This window comes from Hyla sarda, chromosome 12, assembly GCF_029499605.1.
Source record: "Hyla sarda isolate aHylSar1 chromosome 12, aHylSar1.hap1, whole genome shotgun sequence".
NCBI lineage: Eukaryota > Metazoa > Chordata > Amphibia > Anura > Hylidae > Hyla > Hyla sarda.
Genome location: NC_079200.1, coordinates 28,720,886 through 28,746,465, shown reverse-complemented (window position 1 = coordinate 28,746,465; position 25,580 = coordinate 28,720,886). Strand labels below are relative to the sequence as shown.

The 25,580-nt window shown below is 46.6% G+C and overlaps 1 protein-coding gene across 1 annotated transcript; it reads left to right on the top strand.

Annotated features, from left to right (window-relative positions):
• The first annotated feature begins 7,315 nt into the window (after positions 1-7,315).
• Positions 7,316-18,559, top strand: KLHL11 (kelch like family member 11). The gene is made up of 2 exons (XM_056548641.1): positions 7,316-8,578; positions 14,599-18,559. Exons 1-2 carry the CDS (start codon positions 8,145-8,147, stop codon positions 16,181-16,183), a joined length of 2,019 nt encoding a protein of 672 aa, XP_056404616.1. The 5' UTR covers positions 7,316-8,144; the 3' UTR covers positions 16,184-18,559.
• The last annotated feature ends 7,021 nt before the right edge of the window (positions 18,560-25,580 follow it).

Sequence of the window (25,580 nt, the reverse complement as noted above, 5' to 3'; positions counted from 1 at the left end):
GGACAAAAAGTGCCCTGCGAGTGCACTACAGGGCTCAGAAGATAAGGAACAAAATTTAGCTTTTGGAGAGTGAATTTTGCTGAAATGGTTTTGGGGGGGCATGTTGCCTTTAGGAAGCCCTCATAGTGCCAGAACAGCAAAAATAAAAATAAATAAACACATGGCACACTATTTTGGAAACTACACTCCTCAAGGAAAGTAACAGGGGGTGCAGTGAGCATTTACACCCCACAGGTGATTGACAGATTTTTGGAACAGTGGGCTGTGCATATGAAAAATAAAAATGTTTATTTTCTCGGACCACTGTTCCAAAAATCTGTCATCTGTGGGGTGTAAATGCTCATTGCACCCCTTGTTACATACTTGAGGGGTGTAGTTTTTAAAATGGGGTCACATCTGGGGGTTGTTTATTTGCATTTATGTCAGAACCACTGTAACTATCGGACATTCCAATGCAAATCACCAGTTTAGGCCTCAAATGTATATGGTGCGCTCTCACTCCTGAGCCCAGTTGTGCGCCTGAAGAGCACTTTACGTCCAGATATGGTGTATTTCCGTACTCGGGAGAATATGTGTTACAAATTTGGGGGGTCTTTTTCTTCTTTTATCTCTTGTGAAAATGAAAAGTATGGGGCAACACCAGCATGTTAGTGTAAAAATTTTTTTTTTTACACTAACCTGTTGGTGTAATTCTCAACTTTTCTTTTTCATAAGGGGTAAAAGAAGAAAAAATAAAAAATAAAATTGGTAGCACAATTTTCTCCCGAGTATACTAATACCCCATATGTGGCACTAAACTGTTGCCTTGAAATAAACAGGGCCCTGAAGTGAGAGAGAGCATTGCACATTTAAGGCCTAAATAGGGCTTTGCATAGTCGGACCTGGATGCAAGCATTACACTTGCCTCCACCACTTAAAATACCCTACAGCAGAGTTTCCAAAACAGGGTGCCTCCAGCTGTTGCAAAACTCCCTGCATGCCTGGACAGTCAATGGGTGTTCGGCAATGTTGGGAGTTGTTTTGCAACAACTGGAGGCTCAGTTTAGGTAAGTGTAGTGTAGTGCTTTTAGGGTACATTTGTGGTGAGGGTGTGATAAGGGCAGATGTTGTTACCCCAGAGGCAGATGGCATTAACCCCTTGTGTTTATGATGCCAGGGTGTGGTTTTACCTCTACTCGAATCTATACTGCTGGATCCTGGGTTAGACACAGGGGCAAATAATGACTCCAACGCCAAGTTATGGAACAACGGCAGCTTTACTAAGCCAGACAGGCGTAACAGTCTATTGGCAAGGCCCAAGGAGGTGACCAGTGACTTCAGAGACCACAGGGCTTGCTGGGACTTATAGTGGAATTGGACAATTTGATGCAGGGCCACGAGAACTTGAGACAGACTTGACTTGGACTGACTTGACTGAGACTGACGACAGACTTCATCCCGTTTGTAGCTTACCAAGCTTTGACTTGGATCTGGGAGGTAGTGGACTTGTGGCTACGTGGTAGACTTTAGGCCTCCTTAGGACACCAGACACTCTCTCCGGACTTGACCTCACTGTAACTCAGCTAAGCAGGAAAAGAGACTGAGCTAGCTCCACCCAGGGCTTATAGGGGGGAGACTCTGGAGGGGTCCCATAGGTCACCCTGTAGGTCACATGATCACTGGTACCTTCCTGGGTTACAATCACATAACAACAGGTATAGAACAAATTATGTACATTGCATTGAATTGAATAACATATACATTGTTATGTACATTGCATTGCATTGAATAACCTATACATTGCTTAACTATTCAGGGCACATAGGTGAAGGGGAGGTCCAAGGGTCACGGAATGGAGTCTGCTTGACAGGTCAGCTATGGTACAGGGGTGCAATTCCTGTACTGGGCCACCACAAACTCCCCCTCTTAACAACAGCCGTCCTTGGCGCCCAGTCCTGGAGGGTGGACGACATGATGTGGCCACTGAGGCCTGATGATAGCAACGAACAGTTCCTGGGGCATTTTTAAAAATGTCCTTCTCAGGGCTGGTGAATAAACAACTTGGGAAAAGTCCATGTGGCATTGATGGTAATGTCCTTACATGCTCAATTCATGAAGTTGTGAATAACTGGGATTAAAGGGTACCTCTCATCAAATAAACTTTTGATATATTTTAGATTAATGAATGTTGAATAACTTTCCAATAGTATGTTAATGAAAAATATGCTTCTTTCTATTGTATTTTTCCCGATCAGTCCTGTCAGCAAGCATTTCTGACTCATGCTGGAGTCCTAAACACTCAGAGCTGCCAGCCTGCTTTGCTGCTGGGGCCCTTCGGCTATAGCTACTTCTCCCCAGAACATTATACAAATAGCAAATACAACATTTTCTGACAAAATATGACAATATCACCTGTAAAAATAGTAGCTCTGTCACTGTACGTGTTTACCTAGGCTTCCAGGAGAACTCTCTGGCCAGAAGAGCACCCTGTACACGATGGACAGGAAAAGGGTTAGACATAAGACATTACTGACTATTATGGACAGGATAATATACATTGGTTACCTACAGTCCTGACTAGACATCACATTTGACTAGTTCAGATGCACACAATGCTATGTACAACACTGACTATTTGTACATGAAATGACATTAGAATTATGTATTCTATACTGACTAGAGTATACTGAATATACTATGGACAAATAACTTTTGTATAAAGGTACTATTATTCTCTGTACCTAGCTGGTAACTGTCATGGCAGTAAGGTAAGTGGATACGCTTCTCCTGACAAGGTCAGGATACCTCCTATACAATTGCCATGAGTAAAAAGGACATTAGACACTTAACAATACAATCTGACAACAGTGACAATAATTGCATTCACTTGTGCAAAAAGAATAAACAATATATTACTCTGAAAATAATTCTGGCGTACCACTCCACAGTTCTGGTACATTAGATTTCTAAGTAAATGATCTCGGCAATAAGCAGGGCACACGCACTTATGCAAATGGTTACAGGAGTTCTTGGTGAGTCCACCAGGCACTTTGATTAAACGTTGCATAACCTGAAAAACAGAGGGACTTCCACAAAACAAAGTTAGTCTCTCAACTGTATAGCAAAGATATCACACATAAATTCTTCAGCCTGGGAATTTTCCATCCCAACCTCGCCTGTCAAAGATCTTCCTAGGCTGGGACATATAAACAGGACCAAGGGACTGTGCCCCCTCCAAAGGACTAACACGTGTGTTCCAATTTATCCTGGACAGGGTAGACTCAGTGATGGTGGGACTAATGGTAACCACCATTTGCACAGCAGCATCTTGCGCCACTGGGGGAATAGATCTTGGTGCCTGTTGGGCTGGCCAAACCTCCTCCTTAGCAGGAGTAGGCTGAGGCACTTTAGTTGGTGCCGGGTGGTTAGGCCAAACCTCCTCAGCAACAGGAGTATGCCTGGGCACATCCGCAGACGACTTGTGTAGGTACTTCAGTGCCATGACAGGCACCCCGGACAAATAAGTTTCCTCTTCTTCTTGACAAGGCTCCTTGGTTATGGGGGCAATAAACCAAAGGGATCAGCGTCCCAGTCATCCGATGGAAAATATGCAAAAGAAATCTGCGTGGAATTCTACGGACGGGTCACTGCTGCCACCCACTCTCCTCTAACGCTTGAACTGGAGTGTATTCCACAATCTCCTCGCTTTCCAGAGAATGCATTTGGATTGGGAGATGGTCCCTTTTAACTGCACGTCTATTCAAAAGGATGGTTCCACCATGATGACAGTCCATGAGTGTGCCCAACCCCCGCACTTTGTCAAACGTTATAACTGTAGCTCTGCGCCTTTCCAGGGGTGGCTCTCCCTCTCGGGGGTGGTGCAGCATCCTAATGTACAGGGCCTCTAGGGTTTTTGTGTCCTGTTGCCGCGCTTGGTGTACTTCATAAGGTAATGGTTTTGTCCCATACTCTTTTCTTCTTTGTGCCCTCATCTACTCCACTATTTCGGCCACTTGGGCTTCTCTCTTAGCCCTCTCGGACTGGGCCGTTGGAAACGGTGGATAGGGCTTCCCTGGCAGGGGTAGAAGATGCTCTCTCATATACTGGATCAGACTGGGCTAATCGCCAAATAGCCACCAGGGCAGCGGTGGTGACAAGGGGGGTGCTGTAGACTTCTGGACCTGGGGTGTTTGCTCTGGGCTGGGGGTCGAAGGAGGGGTAGAGAAAGCAGTCTCAGCCGAGGTATTCACTTCTGACTCCTATGTATGGATCTCCGCCCAGGATCCCCAGGTCCAGTGATGAGGGGACAGCCTCACCAGCGATGATCCTCTGGAAGATGCCGATGTTCCTTCTGCTGGAGTTTCTGGCCATGCTCCATCATCCTCGGGCAGCGGGACTTTGAGATAGGCTTCTTCCGCCCCATGGAGATCCTCTGCAAACGATCCGCCAGCTCCTGAAACTTGTGCCCCGCAGCAACTTTCCAGGCCTTTGGCGCCATCTTGGGGCTCTCCGACCTTGTGCTTGCTTGCTCTGCCATGTTGCTCACCTCACAGATTTCCGGCAAACTGTAGAGGTCCAGTGGCGCTGTGTCCTTTATACAGGACTTCGTGAAAATGTCCGCAGGCCAGAAGTGCGTCAGCGGTGCAGCGCTGACTTCCGCTCCCCAACAAGGGACAGATCTTTCAGTTTCCACTTGGGATTCGATACAGCAACATGGTTTCCATGCCCAGGGGCGGGACGCTGACCAGCGTGGGACAATTTTGCGCGCTTCTCTGCCACACCTTTAACCCTTTCAGGTACAGCCAGCACTTTGTTTCTCAGCATAACTTCGGACCGAATTTTACACATGGTCGGCACAATTCTTGGACAGTTCACAATGGCAAATTACAGACTTTTCTTCACCTCCCCTCTATTTCACAAGCGCCTCGGAATAAACAATTTTCACTCACAAAGTCCGGTACACTTTCTGGTGCAATTTTTGTTCGCATCTGAGTGCAAATTTTCGGCAATACTGGACACAGTTCAGACTGGCGGGGGTACTTTTTGCATAAGGTGCACACCCGTGTCCTGTTCGTAGGACGCCAAAAGTTGTGGTGAGGGTGTGATGAGGGCAATTGTTGTTACCCTAGGGGCAGATGGCATTAACCCCATATGTTCGTGATGCCAAGGTGTAGTTTTACCTCTACACCTCCTGAAGGTATACCGCTGGATTCTGGGCTAGGCATGGAGGCAAATAATGACTCCGACGCCAAGTTACAGAACAACTGCAGCTTTACTGAGTCAGACAGGTAACAGTCTATACAGCTGGGCTAGGCCCAAGGAGGTGGCCAGTGACTTCAGAGACCACAGGGCTTGCTGGAACTTATAGTGGACTTGGACAATTTGATGAAGGGCCACGCGGACTTGAGACAGACTTAACTTGGACTGACTTGACTGAGACCTACTACGACAGACTTCACCCCATTTGTAGCTTTCCAGGCTTTTATGGGAGATAGTGGACTTGTAGATCTGTGGTTGCGTGGTAGACTTTAGGCCTCCTTAGGACACCAGACACTTTCTCTGGACATGACCTCTCTGCAACTCAGCTAAGTAGGAAAAAAGACTGTGACCCGCCAGCGCTGTTCTGCTCCCCCCAATTAATGATCAGCCCAGCGGGGTACTACTCACATATGTCACCTTCAAGCACTGCCCTCCTCCTCTTTGTTGGGGGCCGCTGGCGATGGAACTCACTGTGCGCCAGTGGTCTCCAACCTGCGGACCTCCAGTTGTTGTAAAACTACAACTCCCAGCATGCTGGGAGTTCTAGTTTTGCAACAGCTGGAGGTCCACAGGTTGGAGACCACTGCTGTACACTGTATCCCTATGCCCGGGCTGCAAAAGATACAGGAAATAAACTTTAACTTACCTACGTCTGCCTTACGCTGGGGACTAGAACGTCAGACAGCCGTCAGCCTATCACCGGAAGGCGCTCTGGCCGGCTTCTTACATGACAGTGGGCTCAGTCTATCACTGGCCGGGGCGGGACATCGCTGCGGCCGGTGATAGGCTGACGGCTGTCTGACGTTCCCGTCCCCAGCGTGTGGCCGACGTAGGTGAGTTACAGTTTATTTTCTTTATCTTTTGCAGCCTGGGCATAGGTATACAGCATACAGCAGTGGTCTCAAACCTGCGAACCTCCAGCTGTTGCAAAACTACAACTGCCAGCATTCCTGGACAGCCGTTGGCTGTCTGGGCATGCTGGGAGTTGTAGTTTTGCAACATCTGGAGGTCCGCAGGTTGGAGACCACTGGTGTACAGTATAGAGTTTCAGCGCCCGGCGGCCCCCAACAAAGAGGAGGAGGGCAGTGCTTGACATATGTGAGTAGTACCCCACTGGGCTGATCATTAATTGGGGGGAGCAGAACAGTGCTTGCGGATCACATAGGATTAGTTCCCCGATGTGGGGACAGCGCTGGGCTGATAACACATTCCCGAGGGGGAGGGGCCCCGTATGGGGGAAAATTCATATCGTGCAGCCCAAAAAATTCGGTATTCGGTATGAACCGGTATACCGCCCAGCCCTATCACCTCCCTTCTATCCCCCAACATACAGTACTATGTAAAAATAAAAACATCACTCTCCTCCTCTTTCCCTTAACATACAATCTCATGTAAATAACATTGCTTATTTCCCCCCCCCCTAACAATTCAGGGCTCAAGTCCTGCAGGAACGTGTGGGAACTCCTGCACTTTTTCCACAGCAGGAACACTGTTCCCATTAGCAGTACCAGCCCTTGAGTGAAAATCTTGGGTGAGATCCCACACTTTTTTTTCCAGGACTAGACCCCTGCCTAACATACAGTCCCATGTAAATAAAATGGCTACCCTCCTTTATGTCCCCAACATACAGTCCTATGTAAATACCATCACTACCCTCCCTTCTGTCTTCAACATACAGTCTTACGTAAACACCATCACTCTCCTACTTTATGTCCCCCAAAATACAGTCCCATGTAAATATCATCATTCCCATCACTTCTGACCCGACATACAGTCCCATGTAAATACCATAATTCCCCCCTTTATGTCCCCCAACATACAGCCCCATGTAAATAACACCACTACCCTCCCTTCTGTCTTGAACATACAGTCCCATGTAAATAACACCACTACCCTCCCGTCTGTCTTGAACATACAGTCCCATGTAAATAACACCACTACCCTCCCGTCTGTCTTGAACATACAGTCCCATGTAAATAACACCACCACCCTCCCATCTGTCTTGAACATACAGTCCCATGTAAATAACACCACTACCCTCCCGTGTCTTGAACATACAGTCCCATGTAAATAACACCACTACCCTCCCATCTGTCTTGAACATACAGTCCCATGTAAATAACACCACTACCCTCCCGTCTGTCTTGAGCATACAGTCCCATGTAAATAACACCACTACCCTCCCGTCTGTCTTGAACATACAGTCCCATGTAAATAATACCACTACCCTCCCGTCTGTCTTGAACATACAGTCCCATGTAAATAATACCACTACCCTCCCATCTGTCTTGAACATACAGTCCCAAGTAAATACTATCATCCCCCTCCCCACTGTCCTCAGCATACAGTCCCATGTAAATAATATCCTTCCCCTCCTTTATGTCCCCAACATACAGTCCCATGTAAATATCCTCATTCCTCTCACTTATGTCACCAATATACAGTCCCATGTAAATACCATAATCCCCCCTTTCTGTCCCCAACATACAGTCCCATGTAAATATCCTCATTCCTCTCACTTATGTCACCAATATACAGTCCCATGATATCATCATTCCTCTCCCTTATGTCACCAATATACAGTCCCATGTAAATATCATCATTCCTCTCCCTTATGTCACCAATATACAGTCCCATGTAAATATCATCATTCCTCTCCCTTATGTCACCAATATACAGCCCCACATCCTGCCAGGGGACACTGCCTTCTCTGTAAGGAGCCCATGAAACCGCGTCACATGATCTGAGAATGTCACGTGACAGTTACACTGTTTTGTCTACGTGATGACGTCATGTACGCATTATTCGTCCGCACGCATCCTTCTGTAGAGTGACAGGCTGAGGTGACGTCAGCGGTTTGGTTTTCGGACCGGATAAACGGCGGCTTCTCCACCCTGGAGACGGCGATGGCTGCGGCAATAACCATGACGTCCCTGCCGCCCCAGCCCCCCCCGCCGCAGGAGGATGCGGAGCAGCGGGACGGGGCCCTGGAGGACGGGGAGGCCGAGGTGTTCATGTCTGAGAGTCACTGCTCCGAGTTGGCATGGCGACAGAACGAGCAGCGGAAGCAGGGCCTGTTCTGTGACATGACGCTGGTGTTCGGGGGAGGAGGACGCGAGTTCCCCGCACATCGCTCCGTGCTGGCGGCCACCACAGATTACTTCGCGCCGCTTCTCTCCGGACAGTTCGAGGAGTCTCGCTCGGGCCGGGTGGACATGAAATGGAGCTCGGAGCCCGGGCCGGACCTGGAGACTGTGGAAGCCGTGATACAGTACATGTACACCGGGCAGATCCAAGTGTGCACCGGCAACGTGCATGAGGTGCTGGAGCTGTCAGACAGGTGAGACCCCCGGTCCATAGAGGTGTGTGATCCCGGTCCATAGAGGTGTATGATCCCGGTCCATAGTGGTGTGTGATCCCGGTCCATAGAGGTGTATGATCCCGGTCCATAGAGGTGTATGATCCCGGTCCATAGAGGTGTATGATCCCGGTCCATAGTGGTGTGTGATCCCGGTCCATAGTGGTGTGTGATCCCGGTCCATAGAGGTGTGTGTGATCCGGGTCCATAGAGATGTGTGATCCGGGTCCATAGAGGTGTGTGATCCGGGTCCATAGAGGTGTGTGATCCCGGTCCATAGAGGTGTGTGTGATCCCGGTCCATAGAGGTGTGTGATCCCGGTCCATAGAGGTGTGTGATCCCGGTCCATAGAGGTGTGTGATCCCGGTCCATAGAGGTGTGTGATCCCGGTCCATAGAGGTGTGTGATCCCGGTCCATAGAGGTGTGTGATCCCGGTCCATAGAGGTGTGTGATCCCGGTCCATAGAGGTGTGTGATCCCGGTCCATAGAGGTGTGTGATCCCGGTCCATAGAGGTGTGTGATCCCGGTCCATAGAGGTGTGTGATCCCGGTCCATAGAGGTGTGTGATCCCGGTCCATAGAGGTGTGTGATCCCGGTCCATAGAGGTGTGTGATCCCGGTCCATAGAGGTGTGTGATCCCGGTCCATAGAGGTGTGTGATCCCGGTCCATAGAGGTGTGTGATCCCGGTCCATAGAGGTGTGTGATCCCGGTCCATAGAGGTGTGTGATCCCGGTCCATAGAGGTGTGTGATCCCGGTCCATAGAGGTGTGTGATCCCGGTCCATAGAGGTGTGTGATCCCGGTCCATAGAGGTGTGTGATCCCGGTCCATAGAGGTGTGTGATCCCGGTCCATAGAGGTGTGTGATCCCGGTCCATAGAGGTGTGTGATCCCGGTCCATAGAGGTGTGTGATCCCGGTCCATAGAGGTGTGTGATCCCGGTCCATAGAGGTGTGTGATCCCGGTCCATAGAGGTGTGTGATCCCGGTCCATAGAGGTGTGTGATCCCGGTCCATAGAGGTGTGTGTGTGATCCCGGTCCATAGAGGTGTGTGTGTGATCCCGGTCCATAGAGGTGTGTGTGTGATCCCGGTCCATAGAGGTGTGTGTGTGATCCCGGTCCATAGAGGTGTGTGTGTGATCCCGGTCCATAGAGGTGTGTGTGTGATCCCGGTCCATAGAGGTGTGTGTGTGATCCCGGTCCATAGAGGTGTGTGTGTGATCCCGGTCCATAGAGGTGTGTGTGTGTGATCCCGGTCCATAGAGGTGTGTGTGTGATCCCGGTCCATAGAGGTGTGTGTGTGATCCCGGTCCATAGAGGTGTGTGTGATCCCGGTCCATAGAGGTGTGTGTGATCCCGGTCCATAGAGGTGTGTGTGATCCCGGTCCATAGAGGTGTGTGTGATCCCGGTCCATAGAGGTGTGTGTGATCCCGGTCCATAGAGGTGTGTGTGATCCCGGTCCATAGAGGTGTGTGATCCCGGTCCATAGTGGTGTGTGATCCCGGTCCATAGTGGTGTGTGATCCCGGTCCATAGTGGTGTGTGATCCCGGTCCATAGTGGTGTGTGATCCCGGTCCATAGTGGTGTGTGATCCCGGTCCATAGTGGTGTGTGATCCCGGTCCATAGTGGTGTGTGATCCCGGTCCATAGTGGTGTGTGATCCCGGTCCATAGTGGTGTGTGATCCCGGTCCATAGTGGTGTGTGATCCCGGTCCATAGTGGTGTGTGATCCCGGTCCATAGTGGTGTGTGATCCCGGTCCATAGTGGTGTGTGATCCCGGTCCATAGTGGTGTGTGATCCCGGTCCATAGTGGTGTGTGATCCCGGTCCATAGTGGTGTGTGATCCCGGTCCATAGTGGTGTGTGATCCCGGTCCATAGTGGTGTGTGATCCCGGTCCATAGAGGTGTGTGTGTGTGTGTGTGTGATCCCGGTCCATAGAGGTGTGTGTGTGTGTGTGTGTGATCCGGGTCCATAGAGGTGTGTGTGTGTGTGTGAGTGATCCGGGTCCATAGAGGTGTGTGTGTGTGTGTGAGTGATCCGGGTCCATAGAGGTGTGTGTGTGTGTGTGTGTGATCCGGGTCCATAGAGGTGTGTGTGTGTGTGTGTGTGTGATCCGGGTCCATAGAGGTGTGTGTGTGTGATCCGGGTCCATAGAGGTGTGTGTGTGTGTGTGTGTGATCCGGGTCCATAGAGGTGTGTGTGTGTGTGTGATCCGGGTCCATAGAGGTGTGTGTGTGTGTGTGATCCGGGTCCATAGAGGTGTGTGTGTGTGATCCGGGTCCATAGAGGTGTGTGTGTGTGTGTGTGAGTGATCCGGGTCCATAGAGGTGTGTGTGTGTGTGTGTGTGTGTGTGTGTGTGTGAGAGATCCGGGTCCATAGAGGTGTGTGTGTGTGTGTGATCCGGGTCCATAGAGGTGTGTGTGTGTGTGTGTGTGTGTGTGTGTGTGTGTGTGTGTGATCCGGGTCCATAGAGGTGTGTGTGTGATCCGGGTCCATAGAGGTGTGTGTGTGTGTGTGTGATCCGGGTCCATAGAGGTGTGTGTGTGTGTGTGTGATCCGGGTCCATAGAGGTGTGTGTGTGTGATCCGGGTCCATAGAGGTGTGTGTGTGTGTGTGAGTGATCCGGGTCCATAGAGGTGTGTGTGTGTGTGTGTGTGTGTGTGTGTGTGTGTGTGTGAGAGATCCGGGTCCATAGAGGTGTGTGTGTGTGTGTGTGTGTGTGATCCGGGTCCATAGAGGTGTGTGTGTGTGTGTGAGATCCGGGTCCATAGAGGTGTGTGTGTGTGTGTGTGAGATCCGGGTCCATAGAGGTGTGTGTGTGTGATCCGGGTCCATAGAGGTGTGTGTGTGTGTGTGTGTGTGTGTGTGTGTGTGAGATCCGGGTCCATAGAGGTGTGTGTGTGAGTGTGATCCGGGTCCATAGAGGTGTGTGTGTGTGTGTGTGATCCGGGTCCATAGAGGTGTGTGTGTGTGTGTGTGTGTGATCCGGGTCCATAGAGGTGTGTGTGTGATCCGGGTCCATAGAGGTGTGTGTGTGTGATCCGGGTCCATAGAGGTGTGTGTGTGTGTGTGATCCGGGTCCATAGAGGTGTGTGTGTGTGTGTGTGATCCGGGTCCATAGAGGTGTGTGTGTGTGTGTGTGTGATCCGGGTCCATAGAGGTGTGTGTGTGTGTGTGTGATCCGGGTCCATAGAGGTGTGTGTGTGTGTGTGATCCGGGTCCATAGAGGTGTGTGTGTGTGTGTGATCCGGGTCCATAGAGGTGTGTGTGTGTGTGTGTGATCCGGGTCCATAGAGGTGTGTGTGTGTGTGTGATCCGGGTCCATAGAGGTGTGTGTGTGTGTGTGTGATCCGGGTCCATAGAGGTGTGTGTGTGTGTGTGTGTGTGTGTGTGTGATCCGGGTCCATAGAGGTGTGTGTGTGATCCGGGTCCATAGAGGTGTGTGTGTGATCCGGGTCCATAGAGGTGTGTGTGTGATCCGGGTCCATAGAGGTGTGTGTGTGTGTGTGTGTGTGTGTGTGATCCGGGTCCATAGAGGTGTGTGTGTGTGTGATCCGGGTCCATAGAGGTGTGTGTGTGTGTGTGTGTGATCCGGGTCCATAGAGGTGTGTGTGTGTGTGTGATCCGGGTCCATAGAGGGGTGTGTGTGTGTGTGTGTGTGTGTGATCCCGGTCCATAGAGGTGTGTGTGTGTGTGTGTGTGTGTGTGTGTGTGTGTGTGTTTTCCCGGTCCATAGAGGTATGTGTATACTGCTAAAAAAAAAAAAAAAAAAAAAAGAGGGAACCCTTAAACAACCCAATGTAACTCTTAAGTGAATCACACTGTCCACTCAGGAAGTAACACTGACAATCAATTTAACATGCTGTTGTGCAAATGGAACAGACAACCGGTGGAAATTATAGGCAATTAGCAAGACCCCCCCCCCCCCCCAATAAAAGGAGTGGTTCTGCAGGTGGTGACCACAGACTACTTCTCAGTTCCTATGCTTCCTGGCTGATGTTTTAGTCACTTTTGAATGCTGGCGGTGCTTTCACTCTAGTGGTAGCATGAGACGGGGGTCTACAACCCACGCAAGTGGCTCAGGTAGTGCAGCTTATCCAGGATGGCACATCAATGCGAGCTGTGGCAGGAAGGTTTGCTGTGTCTTTCAGCGTAGTGTCCAGAGCATGGAAGCGCTACCAGGAGACAAGCCAGTACATCAGGAGACGTGGAGGAGGACAACAACCCAGCAGCAGGACCACTATCTCCACCTTTGTGCGAGGAGGAGCACTGCCAGAGCCCTGCAAAATGACCTCCAGCAGGCCAAAAATGTGCATGTGTCCACTCAAACGGTCAGAAACAGACTCCATGAGGGTGGTATGAGGGCCCGATGTCCACAGGTGGGGGTTGTGCTTACAGCCCAACACCGTGCAGGATGTTTGGCATTTGCCAGAGAACACCAAGATTGGCAAATTCGCCACAGGCGCCCTGTGCTCTTCACAGATGAAAGCAGGTTCACACTTAGCGCATATGACCGACGTGACAGGGTCTGGAGACGCCGTGGAGAACGTTCTACTGCTTGCAACATCCTCCAGCATGATCGGTTTGGCGGCTGGTCAGTAATGGTGTGGGGTGGCATTTCTTTGGGGGCCTCACAGTCCTACATGTGCTTCCCAGAGGTAGCCTGACTGCCATTAGGTACCGAGATGAAATCCTCAGACCCCTTGTGAGACCATATGCTGGTGCGGTTGGCCCTGGGTTCCTCGTAATGCAAGACAATGCTAGACCTCATGTGGCTGGAGTGTGTCAGCAGTTCCTGCAAGAGGAAAGCATTGATGCTATGGACTGGCCCGCCTGTTCCCCAAACCTGCATCCGATGAGCACATCTGGGACATCATGTCTCGCTCCATCCACCAACGCCACGTTGTACCACAGACTTTCCAGGAGTTGGCAAATACTTTAGTCCAGGTCGGGGAGGACATCCCTCAGGAGACCATCCACCACCTCATCAGGAGCATGCCCAGGCGTTGTAGGGAGGTCATACGGACACGTGGAGGCCACACACACACTACTAAGCCTCATTTTGGCTTGTTTTAAGGACATTACATAAAGTTGGATCAGCCTGTAGTAGGGTTCTCCACTGGTATTTTGAGTGTGACTCCATATCCAGACCTTCATGGGTTGATAAATTTGATTTCCATTGATCATTATTGTGATTTTTGTTGTCAGCACATTCAACTGTGTAAAGACAAAGTATTTCATACGATTAGTTCATTCATTCAGATCTAGGATGAGTTATCTCAGTGTTCCCTTTATTTTTTTTGAGCAGTGTATATGATCCCTGTCCATAGGTGTGTGTGTGTGTGTGTGTGTGAGAGAGATCCCTGTCCATAGAGGTGTGTGTGTGTGTGAGATCCCTGTCCATAGAGGTGTGTGTGAGAGATCCCTGTCCATAGAGAGGTGTGTGTGTGAGATCCCTGTCCATAGAGGTGTGTGTGTGTGTGTGTGTGTGTGTGTGTGTGTGAGATCCCTGTCCATAGAGAGGTGTGTGTGTGTGAGATCCCTGTCCATAGAGAGGTGTGTGTGAAATCCCTGTCCATATATATATATGTGTGTGTGTATATATATATATATATATATATATATATATATATATATATATATGATCCTTGTCCATAGAGGTGTGTGTGTGTGTGTGTGTGTGTACCCCTGCATGATCCCTGTCCATGTAGACGTGTGTGTGTGTGTGTGTGTGTGTGTGTGTGCATCATTCCTGTCCATGTAGACGTGTACATGAGTGCATGATCCCTTTCCGGAGAGGAGGGGGTCTGTGTGTGAGCCCCATCTATAAAAAGGGGGGGTGTTAGTCTCTGTGTGAGCCCTGTCCGTAAAAAGGGGGGACCTGTGTGTGAGTCCTGTCAGTAGTTACCTAATACTTTAGTTAGCAGACACTCCACAGAGATGTTTTCCATGTGTAATTTAACATTTCTTCTTCTTTCATTACTTTATAATCTTTTAGATTTTTGTTGCTTCGATTGAAGGAGTTCTGTGGAGAGTTTTTGAAGAAAAAGCTCAATCTCTCGAACTGTGTGGCCATTCACAGTTTGGCCCATATGTACACCCTCAACCAGTTAGCTTTAAAGTCAGCTGACATGATTCGTAGGAATTTTTACAAGGTGATCGAGGACGATGAGTTTTATACACTTCCATTCCATCTTGTTAGAGACTGGCTTTCTGATCCAGAGATCACAGTAGACTCTGAAGAGATCCTCTTCGAAGCAATTCTAAAATGGATTCAGAAGAACGCTGATGAGCGGGAGAAGTATTTCGAGGAGTTGTTTAGGCTTCTTCGACTCTCTCAAATGAAACCCACTTACCTGACAAAACACGTGAAAGCTGATAGGCTGGTTGCTATGAATGAGGCCTGCTTACAGCTGGTGGCTGAGGCAGTGGAGGGACATGCTTTGCGATCAGAAAACGTACAAGCTGGGAACCTGCAGCCATTGGCCACCCACATGACATCCTTGCCACGCTTTGGTCAGAATATGGACGTGATTATGGTCATTGGAGGCGTTTCAGAAGGAGGAGACTACTTAAGTGAATGTGTTGGCTATTTTATTCATGAAGATCGATGGGTGAACTTGCCTCACATTCACAATCACCTTGACGGACATGCAGTCATGGCTACAGACAACCATGTGTACGTTGCTGGTTCCATGGAACCTGGATTTGCCAAGACTGTTGAGCGATACAATCCAAGCAGAAACATTTGGGAGCAAGTATGCAATTTGATCACTCGTAAACATTCCTTTGGCCTAATGTCTGTGAAGGGCAACCTGTATAGTATCGGTGGTCATGGCAACTTTAGCCCTGGCTTCAAAGACGTCACTGTGTATGACCCTGATCAGGATAAGTGGCAGATCTTAGAATCTGCACCCAAGATTTTACGAGATGTGAAAGCTATTAGTGTAGAAGATCGCTATGTTTACATAACTGCCCGCACGCCTGTTGATGGCGATAATGAAGATGGCCTTAGGACAATAAATTGCAGATATGACATTGAAAGTAGTAGGTGGCAGGACATTGAGTCGTTGCCACTTCTGGACAACTACTGTGCATTCCAGATGTTGGTTGCATGCACCAGTTTCTATAACACTGCTTCTTGCTGTCCTAAAAGCTATTCAGTGACCGTCGATGAGGCTCAAAGTAAAATTTCAAGGCAGGTCTCAAATGAAATTCTTGAAAGTTTACCGCCAGAAGTTCTTGGCATAGACGGGGCTGCCGTGTGCTACTACAAAGATGATGTTTTTATTATTGGGGGTTGGAAGAACAGCGATGACATAGACAAACAATACAGGAAGGAGGCGTATCGGTATTGTGCTGAACGCAAACGCTGGATGCTGCTCCCTCCCATGCCTCAACCACGGTGCCGTGCTACTGCCTGTCATGTTAGAATCCCTTTCCGATACCTGCATGGGACACAGAAATACCCCATGCCCCCTAACTTGTTGTGGCAGAAAGATAGAATTAGACAAATGCAAGAGGCCTGCATACGGCACACAATGAACTTACGTCGCCCCCCACGCTCACAGATTGAATGCTGAATACAGATTCTCCAATACTTTTCCAGTATCTTTTAAGATGCAATTTGCACGAGATGAGTTTTTTTTTTTATATATATATTTTTTATCTTAAATACTGTAAAGTAATGTAAGTTTAAAGGGGTACTCTGCCCCTAGACATCTTCAATCTTCCATTCATGTCTGTGGGAGGGGCATGTTGCTTGACCACTGCTCTCAACCCCATTGGATAGGGGGTAAGAAATCTAAGGCCAGAATACCCCTTTAAATGACCAGATTTATCAATCTAAAACCCGAACGGTGTAGTTCTGCCCATAACAACCAATCACAGCTCAGTTTACATTTCTGAATGAATGGTAAAATGAAAGCTGAGCTATGATTTGTGGTTATAGGAAAAAAGTTTTAGTTTAGTTTCAGATTGATAAATATGGGCCAAAGTGTTTACATAGTTCATTAACATACAAGTGGTGACACTCTAAACAGCATGTCTATGTACACATAACAAAATGTGTATGTTAGTTCACACACACAGGTTATTGTGTATAAAATATAAATTTTCATGTCTTACTTGCCGGGACAGAGGAGAAATACATAGAACTTGGTAAATGTCGGTCAATTGTGAAGCGGCTAAAACAAAAGTAATGGATTTTATTGGCAGCTTAGCCAGAGTATGCAAGGAGATTTGAGAAAAAAGTAGTGTAACAGTAAATATAAGCTGTATTTTGTAGAAAATGTTTCTTGCCCTCAAGATGACCAGATTTATTCCTGGCCTGTAGCTTTTATAATTCTTAGAAATTATAGCCAACAAAAACAGGTAAAATGTGATATGTTATACATATGTACTTCAAACATACCTTTTTAAGAGACATTCCATGCAGATTTGCATTTTATTTTATATGCTTCATTTACATTCCTATATTTTTTGTTTGTTTGTTACGAGGACTTAAGATTAACACACAATTATTAAAAGCTATGGATGCACCCCCCCCCCCCCCCCCCCAACTTTCTCTCTAAACTTCTACACAATCAATGTTTTCCAACCAGTGTGCTGCCAGCTGTTGCAAAACTTTTACTCCCAGCATGCCTGCTAAGCCTTTGGCTGTTAGGAGTTGTAGTTTTACAACAGTGATTGGGAGATGCTGAATGGATGGATATTTCTATTCTTTCTGCAAACGTCAGAATTTGAATTCTGCTATGTGAACAGCGCAGCAGAATCCCAATTAAATCAATGGGACTCTGCTGAGGCACTTGGGTGCGAAATTATAATTCAGAATTCCGTACGGAAATTCCACCATGTGAACGTAGCCTAAGGCTATGTTTTACTGAAACTTCGCTCAGGAATTTCAGTTGGAAATTCCACTGCATGAAGCTTAAAGGGGTATTCCAGGCAAAAACTTTTTTTTATATATCAACTGGCTCCGGAAAGTTAAACAGATTTGTAAATTACTTCTAAGATTAAGGATTAAAAAATCTTAATCCTTTCAATAGTTATTAGCTTCTGACGTTTTCTGTCTAACTGCTCAATGATGATGTCACGTCCCGAGAGCTGTAATTTACAAATCTGTTTAACTTTCTGGAGCCAATTGATATATAAAAAAAAGTTTTGGCCTGGAATACCCCTATAACACCTATACACACTGTGAAATATCCTGATCGTAATTTCTATCTGAAAATTCCAAACCAAAAATTCCGCCAGAACATTGAACCTGCTCCGGATGCTGTCTCAATGTTTTCTGTCTCGAGCTACTCAAGTGTGCACCCGGCCTAACACTGTGAGAGCAAAAAGTCTGACAAGCTTATGTCTCTGATAGGCAGCAAAATGGTAAGGAGTTTTTATAAAAGTTTATTTAGAAAGTGGCTTAATTTTATATATAGAAAACAAATGCACAATATGTCAGTTTAAGGCTTTGTTCAAATGGCGGAACTCCAGTAGAAATTCCTCCAAAATTAACTGTTCATTGACTTTAATGGGATTCCGCTGTCCTATTCCTGTCTTTAATTTTGCATAATTCCACGATGGAATAACTTTTGAAGTCAATGGAGCTTTGAATTTCAGCTGAATTCTGTGTTTTGAGAACACCTAATTCTGCCCCAATTCGGGTGGAATACCTTCAGAATTCCGCAAAGCTTGCTGGATGGAATATGTGCATAATTGTGGATTTTCCACCATCAGAACCTAGCCTGAATGTTTCTGTAGCCTTTAAAGAGGATTATCCAAGAAACAGCTCCACACCTGTCCTCAGGTTGTGTGTGGTATTAAAACTTTGCTTTGTTCACTTCAGTAGAACTGAACTAAAATATCACACACAACCTGAGGACAGTGTGGTGCTATTCTTAGAAAAGCAGTTCTTAAATTAAAGGAGTAGTCCGGTGCGCACTTTTCTCATTTTATCCCGTCCGGGCTGCAAAATGAAAGAAAACAAACTTTCTCTTACCTGCCAATGAGCCCCCGGAGCTCCAGTACAGGTGTTCGGTCCCCAGGCTGTATTCTTCTTCCTGTTAGCCCGGCACGTCACATGGAGCTTCAGCCTATCACCAGCCGAGGCGGGACATCGCTGCGGCCGGTGATGGTCTGAAGCTCCGTGTGACGTGCCGGGCTAACAGGAAGTAAGAAGAATACATCCCAGGGACCGAACACCTGTACCGGGGCTCATTAGCAGGTAAGAGAAAGTTTGTTTTCTTTCATTTTGCAGCCTGGACAGGATAAAATGAGAAAAGTGGGTGCCGGACTACTCCTTTAAATTGATGTATTTTGTTATTGCTGAACAGTGATCTTCACTCAGGTGTCAGATATCTATAAACTGCAAAACTGTTTAAGATTATTTAAAAAGCAGCTATTGACTTCTGGTTCAGCCTGATGTAGTCAGTGCGCGAGTGAGCTCCTGTACCCTCGGCACCTTACCGCATTGTAACGGGACAGACGCCGGAGTTGGAAGGTCCCGACAGCCCCCTGTGACCCAGCGACACCCCAGGCATGGAGCGTGTTCTTCAGCGTGGCGGCATGCAAACTTCTGTGCTCTCTGCACAGGTAGCGCAACAAGCATGGTGGCGGCTTCAGGTCAGCCACAGCAGCCTGCCTCTCCAGGGCCCCCTGCACTGCCACTAATGAAAGAGGGACACACAGAGGCAGCCATGGAGGCCAGTGTGCCTGCTGACCTCACAAATAAGGTAAGAGCCTCTTCCTGGTCACCCATGACCCAGCAGCTCCACAGGATGCACTCTCTCATGTCCTCAGAGGCATCTATGCATATTGATTACCAATACTTGGTTACAGAAGTAGTGCTCCACTTTACCCCAAACATGCAGCACATAGTGGAGGAGGTCCTTAAAGCCACCCTTCAGAATCTGCAATTAGAAGTGCAGGATCACTCCAGCCGTATATTTGAAATGGGACAAAGAACTACCCACCTGGAAGATGGTGAGACTACCAGACATCTGTAGGTTGCTGAAATGGAATTAGCCATAATGAAAGAAAAACTTGAGGACTTAGAGAACCGCTCTAGGTGCAATAACCTGCGTATAGTGGGGGTTAAGGAGACAGTGGTGCCCCCTGATCTGCAGCACTTTTGTGAGAGTGATCTTAAATTTCTTGGACTTTCTCACCCCTGCCGGGTGGAATGTGCCCGTAGAATTGGTCCTGCTTCGGCTACGTCACATGAGCTACCAGCAGCGCTAGAGAATCGTCCCCGCAAGGTTATTCTATGTCTATTAGACTTCAACGACAAGGTGGAAATACTGCAAGTGTACCGTGCCTGTCGCTACCCCTGGTGATTTATGGCATGCGCCTGTTACTTTTTGAGGACTTCTCTGTAGAGGTTGCGAAACGCTGGAGGGCCTTTAGCGCTATTTGTATTTCACTATTCAAAGGAAAATATCAGTTCCAGTACCTGGCCATTCTGCGGTTCTTACACCCTGACAGTACTATCTCTGTTTTACAAAACTCCAGAAGCTGCTTTATCTTCGCTGGCCAGCTCCTGTGTTCCTCTTCCCAACGATCTGCTCGGACCCCTGCCCGCAAGTCCCGTTCACCAAGAGGAACTCATCGCTCCCACTCGGCCACCAGGGACTCTACATACTCGCCTAGCCAGAGAGGCTGTTGCAGACGTCATCGCTCTCCCAGACACAATTATGGAAGTGAACGGCAGTCTTCTCCTGATTGAGGACCTTAAATCTACAGACTCTCTCACGTTGTTGCCTCCACACTCCTCCTGGTGGAACTGAGCTCCCATGGAAGCAGTTCAGGTTTTTCTTTGTTCGCATATGTTGCTCAGGGCTTCACGGTCTTAGGGGGTCTCCTTTTATTTCTTTGGACTATAAGTACACATATGGTTACAGTCGTCACACATATAGTAGTCTTTCTGTTAGATGGGAGGGGGACCATCCCACACAGATTGGGGGGTAGGGGTCACCGTTAAATTACTGAGAACTGTACTTCCTTGTTCCCTATGTCGTCCGAAAAAAGGAGGTCCTTTACCTGATTAAGGAGTGCCGATGTCCAGTGGCACATTCAGGGTTTTTTCATTGTTCAATGTCTTGTTTTCTTTTCATTTTCTGTTTTCTTTTTTGGGTTCACTGTCTGATTCCTGACATCAGTGATGGGTTACTGTTTTATGGTGTGTTATTTTGTCTTGCATATTCCATGTTATTGGATATCCTGTTAGGGGAGGGATCTTGCCTCACTGATTGCTGCTGTATCCTTAATGTCTTACTTAAAATTGGCTAATCTGCTCGCCTCTCCCTTGGCAGGTTCCAAATTAAGTTGTCCCTATGGCTATCATAGTATCGTGGAACGTTTAAGGGTCTGCGCTCTCCACAGAAGCGACCACTCTTTCTGCGTTATCTGAGACGTTGTCCTACTTCAGGAAACCAATCTCACTGAATCTTATTTCTTTAGGATGCAGCAGCAATGGGTTGGGCATGTCTATGGCTCACTGGCCAAAGATGGGAAAGCAGGGGTTATCACACTGATATGCAAGTCATTTGCATATACGCTCATCTCCCACACTGCAGACGACAAGGGTAGGATTTCTCACCTACAACTGGAACATAATGGGGAGCTCCTTTTTAGTGTCTGCAATATTTATAGCCCCACAGGGAGAACAAAAGTTTATTTGCGGATCTTACAGATAGGTTACGGAATGATGGGACGGCAAATAAATTGCAGGGGGGCCACCTTAACACTGTACTTGACCCATTAGTAGACTGGAAAAGCTCTGTCCCTCTAGCGTCTCCTATACATAGTAGAGACTGTTTTATCCCTACATTTATAGATCAGTTGGGACTGCGGGACGTGTGGCGACTATCTCACCCTGATGATAGGGAATTCACCCAATTCTCCAATGCCCATTCTTAATGGTCTCGCATTGATTTATTTTTTGGCGCAATTGAGCTAAAGTTTGCTCAGTGCACACTGGAGAACTGGCACTATCGGATTATGCCTCTTTATGTCTACGATTTTACCCTTCCTGCCCTAAGGGAACTGAAATTCTATGGCGCTTCCCCTCCCTTCTATTTAAAGATGACACCTTTGTTGAACAACTACGTGGTTGGTGGCTGAAATTTATGGTGCATAATGCTGATCACCGCTCTTATCCAATATTATTCTGGGAATCCGCGAAGGCAGTACTGAGGGGACGGTTGATGGCCCATATGTCTCGCTTACGAAATTTACGGAAGCTAATGCCCACCTGAGGGATGTTTATGCTCTCTTCCTTAACTCCCCCACTGAACACCATAGGGAAGAGTGGAAACCTGCTGGAGCACAATTTTGAGCTATGGTTGGACAGGAAGGAACAGCTTCGATGCTCTCAATTCAAAGTCAATCTCTTTAGACAAGGGAATAAATCAGGCCGTTTGTTAGCCCCCTTGGCGAAAGGGAAAACAGCCCCCTCCCATATCACCGCACTTAAGAACCCTTCAGGTGTCTTTAAAAAAAACACCATAGTATTAATAAACTCTTATCTGATTTTTATACTTTCTACCAGGATTCTCCCTCTGACCTATCTGCTGGTGAAGCCTTCTTGAGGAGATCTGAGGATCAGAGGGAAATTCTTAACGCCCCAGTGTAGAAGGAAGAGATTCAGGGGTTAATTAACCCTTTAAGGACCACGGGTTTTTCAGTTTTTGCTCTTTAGTTTTTTCCTCCTCACCTTTTAAAAATCATATTCCTTTTAAATTTTGCACCTAAAAATCCATATGATGGCTTATTTTTTGCACCACCCATTCTACTTTGCAGTGACATCAGTCATTTTACCCAAAAATCTACGACGAAATGGAAAAAAAATTGTGCAACGAAATTAAAGAGAAAATGCCATTTTGTAGCTTTTGGGGGCTTCTGTTTCTATGCAGTACATTTTTCGGTAAAAATGACCTTATCTTTATTCTGTAGGTCCATACAATAAAAATTATACCCTACTTATATAGGTTTGATTTTGTCGTACTTCTGTAAAACAAAATCATATCTACATGCAGAAAAATGTATACGTTTAAAATTGTCATTTTCTGACCCCTACAACTTTTTTAATTTTTCTTCGTATGGGGCGGTATGAGGGCTCATTTTTTGCGCCTTTTATCTGAAGTTTTTAGCGGTACCATTTTTGTATTGATCTGACTTTTTTATCGCTTTTTATTCATTTTTTCACATAAAAAGTGACCAAAAATACGTTATTTTGGACTTCTGCACGTACGCCATTGACCGTGCGGTTTAATTATATATTTTTATAGTTCGGAAATTTACGCATATGTTTATATTTTTATTTACATGTATTTTTTTTTCTTTATGGGAAAAGAGGGGTGATTTGGACTTTTATTAGGGAAAGGGTTAAATCACATTTAACTTTTTTTTTTTTTTTTACACTTTTTTTTTTTTTTGCAGTGTTATAGCTCCCATAGGGATCTATAACACCACACACTGATCTTATACACTGTTCACTGCAAAGCCATAGCTTTGCATTGATCAGTGTTATCGGCGGTCGATTGCTCAAGCCTGCATCTCAGGCTTGGAGCAATCAATCACCGAAGGGACATGCCGGAGGAAGGTAAGAGGACCTCCCCTTGTGTCCCAGCTGATCGGGACACCGCATTTTCACTGCGGTGGTCCCGATCAGCCCTACTGAGCAGCCGGGCAGCTTTCACTTTTGTTTTAGACGCGGTGTTCAACTTTGAATGCTGTGTCTAAAGGGTTAATAGCGCGCGGCAGATACATGCCGGGACCGACCCGATATGATATATATCGCGGGAGCCGGCCAAGGACGTATATTTATGGGGTTAAAAACCTACATAATGGTAAGGATTTGGGCCCAGACGGCTTCATGGGAGAATTTTATAATTCTCTCTTAACCTAGGTCTCCCCAGTCTTACAAGATGTATTTAAGGAAATTTTGACCTCAGGTTCGTTGTCCAAGGAAGCCTCCTTAGCTTACATAAAATTATTGCCAAAACCAGGTAAAGACGTGAGTGACCCAGGCTCATATTGCCCCATTTCTTTAATCGGGACATAAACATTTTATCCAAGATTTTAGCGGATCATTTGTCTCGCTTCATGCCGGCCTTGATCAGATCCCACCAGGTGGGCTTTATTAGGAACAGATCGGCAACTATGAATCTGAGAATGGTTATGGTAGTTCTAGACTGCTTACAGCACCAGCCCCTTCTGGGGGAACGGCTGGCATTGTTAACCTTGGATCCATTTGACAATGTCTGTTGGGACTGGTTGGGGCTGGTGCTGGAACACAATAGGATTACATGGACCCTTTTGTAATTCTATCTCTGGTGTCTACGCTGCCCCCATGGCTAGAATTCACATTCCAGGCATTCTTTTGGCACCCTTATTTAAAGGCAAGGTTGCCATTTTTCTCCCCTCCTTTTTGATTTGGTGCTGGAGCCATTGGCCCATCCCTACTGTCCTTGGGAGAGAAAGAGGTGAAACTTACTGGCCGACATTTATCAATCAGTTTACACCTTTTTTTTCTCCGTACAAAAGGCGCTATTTTGGTGCACTGTGTGTTATTTTGCGCCTTTTGGTGGTAGAATATTTTAGTCATTCCAGATGTTTTGGAGTAGCAGTACACGCTTTTCAATTCAGCGTATGCCGTGGACTGAAATTTATGAACTGCGCCTTTTTGTAAAAAGGCGCAAAGCCACTGAAGTGTCTAAAATTACACCATCCCAGACCTGGCGTAGCTTTTTGGTGTATGTGAAGAGAGAAATTTCAGAAAATGTGACCTGCACAAAATGTATCAAATGCTCTGTGAACGTTTAATACATTTGGTGCTCCTACACATCAGCACACAAAAAAAATGGTGTAAAAAAAAATGCTTCACTTACACCTACAGTGATAAATGTGGGCCACTTTGCGGATGATGTCTTGCTCTTTCTTGATGATCCGGCTGCCTCCCTTCAAGGCATTCTTGATCACCTGGCCGCTTTGGGATGTTCCCTGGTTATAAAATCCAATGTTTCTAAATCAGAACTGCTTCCCTTAGGCTCCACCCGGCCGCGTTGGCTCCCAGATGTCCTAGACATGGGTGTTAGCATGGAGACCTCCTCTTTTCACTTATTTGGGGATTAAGATAGGCAGGACACCCGACACTATTTACAATCTTAACTACCTACTCCTCTTTTACCAAAATTACGGCTGAATTGCATAAATTGCCTTCCGCTCACCTTCATAGGAAGGTGTCAATCAAATTTCCAATAATAAAAAAAACTGTAAATAAAAACAAAAATAAATATATGTGGTATCGCCGCGTGTGGAAATGTCCGAATTAAAAAAAATATACCGCTAATTAAACCGCACAGTCAATGGCGTACGCGCAAAAAAAATCCAAAATAGCGTATTTTTGGTAACTTTTTATATCATGAAAAGATTAATAAAAAGCGATCAAAAAAGTCAGATCAATGCAAAAATGGTACCGACAAAAACTTCAGATCACAGCGCAAAAAATGAGCCCTCATATCGCCCTGAACACGGAAAAATAAAAAAAGTTATAGGGGTCAGAAGATGACAATTTTAAACGTATAAATTTTCCTGCATGTAGTTATGATTTTTTTCTGAAGTAATACAAAATAAAACCTATATAAGTAGGGTATCATTTTAACCGTATGGACCTACAGAATAATGATAAGGTGTCATTTTTACCTAAAAATGTACTACGTAGAAACAAAAGCCTCCAAAAGTTACAAAATGGCTGTATTGTTTCAATTTTGTCGCACAATGATTTTTTTCCCGTTTCGCCGTAGATTTTTGGGTAAAATGACTGAAATCATTACAAAGTAGAATTGGTGGTGCAAAAAATAAGCCATAATACAGATTTTTAGGTGCAAAATTTAAAGAGTTATGATTTTTTTAAAGGTAAGGAGGAAAAAACGAAAGAGGAAAAACGCCCGGTCCTTAAGGGGTTAAAGGGACTGTCCAGGATCA